Source organism: Danio rerio, chromosome 21 (genome assembly GCF_049306965.1).
Source record: "Danio rerio strain Tuebingen ecotype United States chromosome 21, GRCz12tu, whole genome shotgun sequence".
NCBI lineage: Eukaryota > Metazoa > Chordata > Actinopteri > Cypriniformes > Danionidae > Danio > Danio rerio.
Window position 1 is genome coordinate 30481496 of NC_133196.1, and position 12649 is coordinate 30494144.

Consider the following 12649-nt stretch of genomic DNA (forward strand, 5'->3'; position numbering starts at 1 on the left):
GGCTGTCCATTGCTGTCTGTTGCGATGGCAAGCAGCTGCTTTGTTTTTTAAATTAATTTATTTAAGAAGCGCATTAAAGCTGAGATACAACCTGAAAGACGACAATACAACACTTACTATCACAATCATATGCACTTTTAATAATTTATTTTACAGACTTATAATAAGCTGTTGTTCTTTTGGAATTTTCATTCCAAAATGGCTACTGTGCCGTCTAGTGGCTGTTTCCCGAATCGCACTAGAGTGTCGCCTCTTGGTGATTCTATGCTAGGATTATAGTCCTATTTTTTTAAATCTATAAATTGCAACCAAGTCTGTATTGTTTGCACACTATGCTGGACAGTATATTATGCTAAACTTATTATTATTTTTTTATATTCTTAATGTTTAGATAGATTCAAAACCTACACATTATAATTTAATTTAATTGATTTTAGAACATTATACATGTATCATTGAAGACTTGTATTTGTGAAATAACACATACAAAGGTATTTGTGAAATAACACATACAAAGATATTTCTCTTTACATCATCATCCAACAGTCAACATTCCATTTTTTTGACCAGACTCGAATGAAAAGCAGGAGAAAACAGAAGTAATTATATATAGAAAATAACAATCTGAAAATATCTCAGAAGTTATTTCAGACAGTATTTTAATAAATCAAGCTTGTAAAAGCACATCCTTTGAGTTCCGCTCTATTTAACCACAAACAATTTTTGAAAAGCACATTCATTTGCATATGAAAAAGTTTCATGACACTTGCTGAGGTGTGATATCTTACAGTCTTACTGTATCTTACTGTACAATCCCCTTGCTTACTGGAAATATGTTAGACATTTATAGGAAATGAATACTCACCCTCAACACCTTTGATCACAGCACTTTTTTTAAAAGATAACATGCACCGATATAATTTCATTTGTATGCTGCACTGTAATAAATGTATGTTATTGTCTATAGCTTGTAATTCACTGCTGTTTCTTACACTGTTAAACTGCATTATGTGACCTTGATCTCTGCTCTAACATGTTTGATGTTGTAACTCTGCTGTTTATTGGTGACTTTCATTGAAATAAGCATTTTGAAATGATATTGTTCGAGTTGGTCATGCAGATTCATTTTTATTGCTCCAATATACAAAAATTGGAATTCATAATGGAATATTTTTTTTGACAATCTCAACTGAAACATGAAGAGAGAGTAGGACATAAAACTCCTCCCTCTTTAAGACGACAGCCTTGCTGTGAGGCGACAGCCAAAAACGTTTAGTTTTTATCACAGCCCTGCCAACGAAACAAGAAATCAACGAGAAGTATCTTGAAGGGGGCGGGACATGACAGATACTATTGAGTATTTTATTGGACAGAAGAATTGATGAGAAACTGAATTGTTGATCCATTTATGTGGCATTTAAATGACAAACTGCAAGCTTTGGATGGTTAAATCAAACCCAGTCTCATTCAGATTATGTACCCCTATATACATTTCTGAAGAGAGCAAAATACATCCCAGGAGCTACGTTTTTTGTAGTTTTTGTTTTCACGAATCCACTTGAGGCTGCTGTGTAGGATTTGTCAGACTTGAAATTTCTCTCGCGACTGCCAATGATGCCTGCTGTTCTCACATAAATCCACTAGAGGCCGTTGTTGACTTACTGTCTACTGAATAAATGACTGACTAACTGACTGAGTCATCCACTGACCCACTCTCCCCCTTCCCTAAACCTAACCAATAGTGTTTTCAAATGCACCGATTGATGCCCAGCCCCTTACCTAAATCCAACCTCAGTGTTTTAAAAAGCAATCCAGAAAAAGACAAGCCTCCTGATTTTTTACATTTTTTTTCAGATTTTACTACATTCTCACCCTGTTATTTACTTGTTTATTTTATCTTTGGGGTTTTGTTTTTGTCTTACCTGCTTTTTGGAACCATTCTTCACCAGACTCGAACCTCGTTGTTGTGGTCAACTCCACCAGCATACATGTTGGGCTCTACCTGACAAACTGGTAACAGCGGAAAAGCCGTCCATACAGAGGTAAGCGGTCAGCTGGTAAGCTAGAACAGAAACGGCATCATACTGCCTTGTAGGGTTCGTTTTAAAAATGAAATGCAGCCATACGTAGGCTACATAATTCATAACCTCCAGAAACATACAGTTGAAGTCAAAATTATTAGCCCCCCTTTGAATTTTTTTCTTTTTTAAATAGTTCTCAAATGATGTTTAACAGAGCAAGGAAATTTTGACAGTATGTCTGATAATATTTTTTCTTCTAGAGAAAGTCTTATTTGATTTATTTTACCAAGAATAAAGGCAGTTTTTAATTTTTAAAAAACATTTTAAGGTAAAAATGATTAGCCCCTTTAAGCTATATATTTTTTCGATAGTATACAGAACAAACCATCGTTATATAGCTTGCCTAATTACCCTAACCTGCCTAGTTAACCTAATTACCCTATTTAAGCCTTTAAATGTCACTTTAAGCTGTATAGAAGTGTCTTGAAAAATATCTAGTCAAATGTTATCTACTGTCATCATGGCAAAGATAAAAGGAGTCAGTTATTAGAAATGAGTAATTAAAACTATTATGTTTAGAAATGTGTTGAAAAAAACCTTCTCTCCATTAAACAGAAATTGGGGAAAAACAAGGGGGCTAATAATTCTGACTTAAACTGTATGTATGGCTACATTTTCAGAATGAGCCTATGCTGTTTAAATCTTCTAAATATGAATTTTGTCACTGTTTTGGAACACACTTCTTCACACATATCTTTAAGACTAACATAATGATACTAACACTTTATTTTAATTTAAAAGCCCTATTTACTTCATTGATTCAATATGTTAAATTGTTCTCCCATATCAACATAGTAGAAATGTGGCCTATTAGTTAGAAAAATCTCAAGAAATAGTATCTTTGTTTATTACCCCAGAAAATATCCCTTGAATGACAAGCACCATTTTGACTATATTTGGATAGTCATGCATATTAATGAGCACTGCTCTGCTCTGCTCTGTAGCTTGTCAGGACCTGGGGTCTCATTTATAAAACTTTTCAGAAATTGTATTTTAAAGTGAACATATGGCAGAATGCTGAAATTGGCATACGCAAACAAAAATTATAAACTGAAAAATTATGACAAACCAAAACTGGATGAATGAAAAAAATGTATTCATTCATTTTCTTTTCAGCTTAATCTCTTTATTATTCTGGGGTCGCCACAGCGGAATGAACCACCAGCACATGTTTTATGCAGCAGATGCCCTTCCAGCTGCAACCCATCACTGGAAAACACCCATACACTCACTACGGCTAATTTAGCTTACCCAATTTACCTATACCACATGTCTTGGGACTTGTGGGGGAAACCGGAGCTCCCGGAAGAACCCCACGCAAACACGGGGAGAACATGCAAACTCCACACAGAAATGTCAACTGACCCAGCCGAGGCTCGAACCAGCAACCTTCTTGCTGTGAGGCGACAGCGCTACCCACTGCGCCCCCGCACTGCCAAAGAAATCATAGATTCAAAAATGATAAAACTGTGAATGCATGTCTTCATACAACTTTCCCTTTAGAAATCACAGCCGACTAGAGGATCAATGTACTCATGTCTTACATCAAGCTCTTTATGCAGTTTGACAGTTTAATAAAGAACAACAACAACAGTGAAACACAAGCTACAGAGAATTATAGTTGATAACAGATATGTATTAGAGTGCTAAATACATAATTATATCTAGGCTTGTTCTCCTAAAAAAGTGATGTGATCAATGGTGCTGAGTGTGAGTATTCATTTCCTGTAAATATCCTTTCCTGTAAACATATTACCAGTAAGTTAGGCGACTGAAACAGTTAACAGAACCATAATTTTGTCCACTAAAGACAAATTTACGAGTAACTTATCTGATCTTTCTCAATTTCTCAGTACACCCAAAACATTTGCTAAACTAAACTCCGCAAACTAAATGAAAATACAATTCTAGGTTCTTATTTGACACTGTTGTTAAACTAACAAATAATTGGTTTGATGTCTGAACACCACAAATTGGTATCAATGACTTGGTGCAAATAACATGGAATACAAGATGCATATTTTCTCATAAAGTTTAGCTTATACAGTTTAGTTGCATTTGTGTGGTTTTGGGTTCAGCATCTGTTAAAATTATTATTTTACCTTTATCACTAAGCTAATCTTTTATTACTAATCTTTACTTTGGTCAACACTGGACCTGTTCTGATAATGCTGTCCAACTAGAATTACTAGAGCTGAAACCATTATAGATCGACATGGTGGCTCAGTGGTTTGCACTGTCACTGTCATGTTAACATTTCTGACGGGAGTTTGCATGCTCTCCCGTGTTCGCATGGGTTTCCTCTGGGTGCTCTGATTCCCACAGTCCAAGGTCATGTGATGTAGATAAATTAAGTACACACAATTGGCTGTAGTGTATGTGTGTGGATGACTGTGTTTGGATGTTTCCCAATGCGGGGTTGCAGCTGGATAGGCATTCGGTGTGTAAAACATGTCCTGGATAAGTACATTTCGCTGTGGCGACCCCTGATGATTAGAGGGCGGTCCATGAAAGAAAATGAATGAATGAAACTCAATATATAAAAACTAAATATAATTAAAATAAAAATAATAATAATAATAATTAAAGCTGCAAGCAGCGATGAAAGGGACTTTGCACCCAGGCTCACTGCCACACAGTGGCCTCAGGATGACAGAGAACAGCGAACAATATTAATTTAAGCTGAAAAAACCTGAAAAAAATCACAGATTTACGCAAAACTTCCTCCTGTCAGCAGATGGCGCTATGACTGTGACTCAATATTGGCATGTAGACGTCTTCAGGAGAAGATTCTTATCGAACATGTGAATTTTAAGGCAGGTCAGACATTTTGTGGTTGAGTTATAAGCCAAACTTCCTCCTGTCAGCAGGTGGCGCTTTGACTGTGACTAGATATTGGCATGTAAAGGTCTTCAAGAGATGAATTTTGTTAACAATGTGAAGTTTCAGACAAGTCAGACATTATGTGGCTGAGTTATAAGCTAAACTTCCTTCTATCAGCAGGTGGCGCTATGACTGTGACTCATTGTTGGCATGTAGATGTCTTCAGGGGAGGAATCCTATTGAACATGTGAATTTTCAGGCAGGTAAGACATTGTGTGGTTCAGTTATAAGCCAAACTACCTTCTGTTAAGAGATGGCGCTATGACTGTGACTCAATATTGGCATGTAGATGTGTTCAGAAGAGGAATTTTATCAACCATGTGAAGTATCAGGCAGTTCGGACATTGTGTGGTTGAGTTATATGCACTTTCTGTTCCATGGCGAAACTGTAAAACGTCATTTCCTGTTACCAGCAGGTGGCGCTATAACTGTATCTGGATATCCGCATGTAAACATGTTTAGGTCAGAACTCTTATTAAACGTGTGAATTTTGAGGCAGATCTGACAATGCATGTCTGAATTACAACAACTTCCGGTTTCGTGGGGAATCGTCAAAGTTTGCGAGGCCACCACAGACACGCTCTCCAATGAAAACTCTAGATCTTCGCAATTTAAAATCACAAAGGCCTTCCTGTTGGGTTTGAGACTTCGCACCAGTAAACTTTTTTGTAGGTATAGGCATGTTTGACGTGTTTGCCAATTTTCGTGCGTGTGTGTGAATCGTAGTTCGGTCGCCGGTCCGTCAAAAGTGCATAGGTGGCGCTGTCGAGTCATTTTGACACGCCAACTTCTGAAATCTATAACTAATGTAAAATTTTGCCAGTTTTCGGGCATGTTTAAACTCTCAAAATCGCAATTCATTCTATGGAAGAAGCGGAAGAATAATAATAAGGAGCAATTTCAATAGGGCCTATGCAATTTTATAAAATTTGCTAAATTGGCAACGCAGTGGCGCAGTAGGTAGTGCTGTTACCTCACATAAAGAAGGTCGCTGGGTCGCTGGTTCGATCCTCAGCTCAACTGGCGTTTGTGTGTGGAGTTTGCATGTTCTCCCTGTGTTCACATGGGTTTCCTCTGGCTGCTCCGGTTTCCTCCGGCTGCTCTGGCTTCCACCACAGTCAAAGACATGCAGTACAGGTGAATTGGGTAAGCTAAGTTGTCAGTAGTGTATGAGTGTGTATGGATGTTTCCCAGGGTTGCAGCTGAAAGGGCATCCAGTGTGTAAAAACATATGCTGTATAAGTTGGCGGATCATTCTGCTGTGGCGACCCCAGATTAATAAAGGGACTAAGCCGAAAAGAAAATGAATGAATGAATGAGACTATAGAAAAAAGAATCAGAATGTGAAATTAACAAGTTGTTATTGTTATTTTTAAAATCACCTGTAGGAATATATGATAAAAAGTTTTAAAAATTTGAGTCAAAGCAGAAAAATATTTTTATATTCACCGTCATTCATTGTAAACACATCTTGTAATATATAAACACTTTTTGTTTACAATGTGACACAACTAATGTTAAAAATAGGAACAGAAGATGAACAAAACATTCCAGTACTCATGCCTGGCCTCCATAAGGTCACGCCACTCACTGATCATTCATCTGAAACAAATCAAGGATGAAAGAAGTGTGTGAGAAATTGTCATGAGCTCATATACTGTATATGAGCAATATCGATATACAGTTTAAGTCAGAATTATTAGCCTCCCTTTTAATTTTTTTCTTTTTTAAATATTTTCCAAATGATGTTTAACAGAGCAAGGATATTTTCACAGTATGTCTGATGATATATATATATATATACTGTATATATATATATATATATATATATATATATATATATATATATATATATATATATATATATATATATATATATATTTTTTTTTTTTTCTTTTTCTTTTTTTTTTCTGAAGAAAGTCTTACTTGTTTATTTCGGCTAGAACAAAAGCAGTTTTTTTATTTTGTGACAAACATTTTACATACAAAATTATTTGCCCCTTTCAGCTGTATTTGTTTTTGATAGTCTACAGAACAAACCATCATTATGCAATAACTTGCCCAATTACCCTGTCTAGTTAACCTAAATACCCTAGTTAAGCCTTTAAGTGACACTAAAAGCTGTATTGAAGTGTTTTGAAAAAATATCTAGTCAAATATTATTAACTGTCATCATGGCAAAGATAAAATAAATCAGTTATTGGAAATTAGTTTTTAAAATTATTATGTTTAGAAACGCGTTGAAAAAAAACTTCTCTCTTTTAAACAAAATTTGGGGAAAAAATAAATAGGGGGGCTAATAATTCTGAATTCAACTGTATATAAGTGGCATTGCAATATGGCAGTGCCAATATACAGCCATATCACAGTGCTACAATTGCATTTAAATAACAGTTTGACAGCATAATCGTGTATATAAAAAATAAAATCAAGTATGAAGAGTCTCAAAACCCTTTTGACTGAGGAACTTTTTTCTTCTGCCATAACTTTACATCTGTAGCTGACCATCAGAACAAAGGAAACAGCTCACAAATGTCAATTTAGGACTAGTAATTCTCTTGCATAACGTAGAGCAGTGTTTCCCAACCCTGTTCCTGGAGGCACACCAACAGTACATATTTTAGACGTCTCCTTTATCTGACCCATTGACTTCAGGTTTTGGAGTCTCTTCTTTTGTTCTGATGAGTTGTTTTGTTGTCTTTGATTAGTAAAAAGTTGAAAATGTGTACTGTTAATGTGCCTCCAGGAACAGGGTTAGGAAACACAGTAGAGTATTGTAATGTCTAGATGACTAAACATATGATTTTGATCACATTTTAAGATTATAAGGCTGAACAGCATTAAATGGCTTAAGTCTACAGAAATCTCCCAGGATTTCTCTGTTGCAATTATTCACAAAGTTTACCCTACAACATGGGATTCGCTGGGCATTTGTAAAACAAAGAATCTGCACCAAAGGCTATAATATGTTTGGGACTTTGTTTTCAATCATTGGTAGAATTATTTACAGAAATCTGGTTAAATTATGAATTTATTACCAAGCTGTCAAACGTATTCTGCACCTCGTCCAAGTCTTGAAGTTTAAAGAAATGTCTTTCATTCTCCTTCTCTGACACTAAGCCATTCAGGTCTTCTGTCCTTACATCCTTTCCAACTCCAAATACATAAAGATCTGACAAGACAGGACACATTGTTATCTTTATGAAATATATAATATACACATAAATGTACTTGCTCACCAAGTTTATTCTCTCGATTTGCATCATTTTTTAAGACAAGATTCCTTATTAGGTGCACTTTAGGTTTGGGATTCCCTCCCATGTTAGCTTGGCCTATAAAGTAAAAAGAAGTCAATGACAGATCAGTTATCTCAGTTCTAATATGTAATGTTTTTAATACACTGGAGGTTTTGTTTATGTATTCAATTAGTCGTTCTGATCAAACTCTTTAATTAATGTCATGGAGTTTTTGCACAATATATACAACAGAAAAGGAAAGGTCTGATTGGTGTTGATTATATGCAAGTACAAAGTCATTACCATCAGTAAACACGATGACAACGTGTTTGGTCTGAAGAAAGTCTTCTTTATTCCTGATTTGCTCGTTAGACATGCTGTCTAAAATGGTCTGATAAAGTTTGGCAATATTACTGCTTTTTTGATCCAATTTTTCTGTTGGAAAAAAGAAATAAACTGAATTTTTAAAATTAGAATGAAATAAATAAAACATTTTTTGAATAAGTAAATAAACTGAAACTACAACATTTATGAAAGAAATAATTAACAATGAGCCATTGAATTATTAGTAAATATTGCATACTTAAGTGGGTGTTTACATTTTGCGTGTGCATTATTTTCCAATGTTTCAATGTTTCAGAGTCACTTATACTACAATATCACACCTGACAATGTTCAGATGTTTTATTTCGAGACATACCTTTGGTGTGCATCAAGCTGTCATGATTGGCCATCAAAATCAAATGTAATGAATAATTGACAATGGGTGGTTGAATTATTAGAAAATAATATACACCTAATGCAGTGGCTTTTACTCCTCAGGTGTGAACTATTTTCCAGTAACATTAACAATACACTACCTGACAAAAGTTTTGTCACCTATCCAAGTTGTAGCAACAACAAATAATAACTTGACTTGTAGATGATCGATTGGCATCAGAAGTGGTTAATATGAAAGACAAATGCCTCTAGGATACGTTTATTATATCAAAATAAATATGATCTTGCCTTGATTTTTAATTATTCAATTAGGACAGTAAGATCTGACTTTGCTTGGACAAAAGTTTTTTCACTTAACATAAATAATGTACAGTATAGAATATAAAGTCATGGTGAAGTGGAAAAAGAACTAATATTGTGTATGACTCCCATGAGCTTGGAGGACTGCATCCATACATCTCTGCAATGACTTAAATAACTTATTAATAAAGTCATCTGGAATGGCAAAGAAAGTGTTGTTGATCACCTTTCTAAATGATCAACTAGAAGTCAAGATATTATTTGTTGGTCTTACTACTGGGACTTTTCAAAAGTCAAAAGTTTGGGGTCAGTAGGATTTTTAAATGTTTTAAAATAAGCTTCTCTTGCTCACCAAGGCTGCATTTATTTAATCAAAAATACAGAACAAATTGTAAAATTCTGAAATGTTATTGCACTGTAAAATAACTGTACAAAGTAGTTTATCATTTATTTAATAATGAATTTTCAGCTTCATTATTCCACTCTTCAGAGTCACATGATCCTTCAGAAATCATTCTAATATTAAGTATTATTATTATTCATTCATTCATTCATTCATTTTCTTTTTGGCTTGGTCTCTTTATTAACAAGTGGTCACCACAGCAGAATGAACCGCCGATAATTTTTCTTTAAATAATTTTCTTTAAAAAAATGACCTCAGTTTTGACCTGTAGTGTGTGTACATATATAAATATTTTATGTGAAGTCCTAAACATTAACTTGTATGATAATTATGTGATTTGCATATTATGCCATATGTCATATTTCTATTTTGGTTTTCTTATTTGGTGCACACTGAGCAGTAATGTTCAGGTGGCAGTGGATCACTGTACGCAAAAAGACTTAAGACAAGACTCAAGGCATGCAAACAGTATCCTTAGTTAGAATACTTACTGTCAAAATCAAATTTGTCCAAATCCTCAAAAACTTTAGATAGGCTTCCTGCAACTTCCTCAGTTTTGAAGTCCCTCATCTTAACTATCTGATAAACATCTGTAGCAAACATCAGGATCTCATAGCTTGGAGAAACCTCATAATAACTTATCTTTGGAGAAAGAGTTACAACATTTAGAGTTGGAAAAATGATGTCCAAAAGTATGAATACATTCAGAATCCTTGTCTCATACTGAGATAGTTTAATTTCACAAGAAACATGCAATTTATTTCACTTTATAATCAGGAACAGGCTTTTCACTGAAAACTGGCTAAATTTACATTAGGACATGATTTTATTTCCTGGAAGTTGACTGGACTGTAAACAGTGGCTGTTATAGAATTTAATACAAGTATGCTGTGGATTGTGGGACACTAATGCTAAATGCTTTTTGAATATGTTGTGGACAATATATTGTATAAACAGTTAAGCACATGTAAATCACTAAGTATGAACTTTTTATGTTAAACCAAGCTATTCAATTATAAATTAATTGTTATCTTCAAACTGTAACTAAATAAGTGTGCTGTGTGCTGAAAAAGTGACAGAAGAACTACTTGAGTCGTGTTCACTCAAATTATTTGATAACTTACCTTTTCTAGGAGCGTTTTAATAATTTGTTTTGCTTTTTTCAAATCATTTATGCTGTCAGACACATCCACAGCAATGTAGATATCAAGTTTTCCACCCTTATTCAAATAAATTTTCTTCCCATGGTGATCTGAAGAAAGAAGGAGCACAGCATTTGTGTTTGACTATGCTAAAATAGCATTATTAGCATTAAAGTTATTAGTGACAATGCATCTGTGATTAAATATACCGTCTTCAGACTCTTGTTGAACTGTGAGCATTGTCTTCAGAGAATTGCCGAAAGCTTTAGCTACTTCTGCTGCAGTGTCGTATGTGAAATCAGCTGTACAGTAATCACACCACAACATTAAAAGTGTTATAAGCTCAATGTCCTTTTTTTCCAGAAGTCTATATATGATTTTGTAACTTCAGTGTAGCAGTTACTCACCGTAGCACTGTGGCTCTGTTCCTGACCACTGGCCACCATCCTGACACTTACGCACTTTGGAACCAATCAGGGTCAATGGACTATCACAGTGGTACGTGACTTCATCATCAATGTTAAATGTGCTGCCTGTTCGACTGCTACCAGGGGGAACGCCAGGATCAGGACAGTGATCAGCTGTGAGACAGAAACAAATACACAAGTGGAAGTAAAGATTTGTGGATTGACATTTGAATTAACAGATGCAACTTATTAAACAACTAAATAATGTTGCACATAATGTCCCACCAAGGAATTTTGTGATTAAAAGGTGTCTATAAGACATCTATAGATGTTTAAACATAGGTGTCTTGGTTAAAACAAGACTAAATTTGGTATAACTGTAAAAATCTACGTGTAGTCATTTATTTGATAGCATTATCTGATTATTGCTTTAAAACTTTATTGTCTGACAGCTCAAATTTCGCCTTATTTAGTCAAGAAATCTATGTTTAGAGGTATTAGATGTCTATTAGACTTTTTAAAACACAAAAGCACAACTTTTTTTAAACACAGCTCGATGGGATGTTTTTACACACTGAAATGAATAGTGACTCACAGTCACGTTCACAGATTGGCGTGCTTCCATTCCACTTCCCATTAGACTGGCAAACCCGGACCTTCGAGCCTCGGAATTTATAATCAGGATTACACGAATAAGTGGTTACCTCATTTATATAGTACCTCTCTTGATATGGAGCCACCTCTCCGTTCTCCAAAACACGAGGAGTAGGACATGTGATTTCTAAAATAAAAGCATGAACAAACATAGTAGAAGAGTATAATAAAAGCATTAAACAGATCTAGCATTTATTCATGATATAATGATACAAAGTGAAGCTCTATTTCTTACTTTTGCACTCAGCTTTTTTTCTGGTGCTGGTATTTGGGGTCCAAAGTCCAAACTGACAACGACGTGTTGGAATAGATGGGTAATATCCATCCGGACAAATGTATGTCAGATAACTCCCATCTGAATAGCCATTAGAAAGAGTAAAACTCCCTCCTGTAATGTTCAGATTTTCTTCGGGACATGAACTATCTCTGGATGGAGCACCTATGAACAGATTATTAAAATTGGAGGAGGTCTATATTTCAGAATGCATTTATCTTGATTAGGTAAATAAGACCTACCTGCAATGAGAGGACATATCAGTGCAAGTATTAACCACTTTAACCGCTGCCCACACTCCATGCTGGTCAAGACTTCAGATGAGGCACAAAAACACAGAAGCAAACAGTCTGGGGGTCATTTTTATAGTGGCGCCAGAAAAAGGATTTTATTACATTCAGTAGTCAATGTTTAACCTCAAGCCAAATAAAGAGAATTTAGAGAAATTTGTGTTTGTGTCATTATTGCAGTGTGTTATTTATTTAGATTTTGTTTGGCACAAGTGAAGTTGCTGTTTGCCAAGATTTAATTCAAATGTTTATGGGAAAT

At 35.0% G+C, this 12649-nt stretch overlaps 2 protein-coding genes across 2 annotated transcripts in view; both read right to left on the bottom strand.

Moving 5' to 3' along the window:
- The window catches only part of si:dkeyp-50d11.2, a 195899-nt gene that overhangs the window by 114010 nt on the left and 69240 nt on the right, over window positions 1-12649 (bottom strand). The gene's annotated exons all lie outside the window — the stretch shown is intronic.
- Window positions 6385-12420, bottom strand: bfb (complement component bfb). The gene is given in 11 exon segments (NM_131241.1): window positions 6385-6566; window positions 8003-8136; window positions 8204-8296; window positions 8504-8635; window positions 10115-10265; window positions 10748-10875; window positions 10975-11067; window positions 11173-11346; window positions 11768-11953; window positions 12062-12265; window positions 12343-12420. Coding segments are annotated over 11 exon segments (1371 nt in total). The 5' UTR covers window positions 12404-12420; the 3' UTR covers window positions 6385-6551.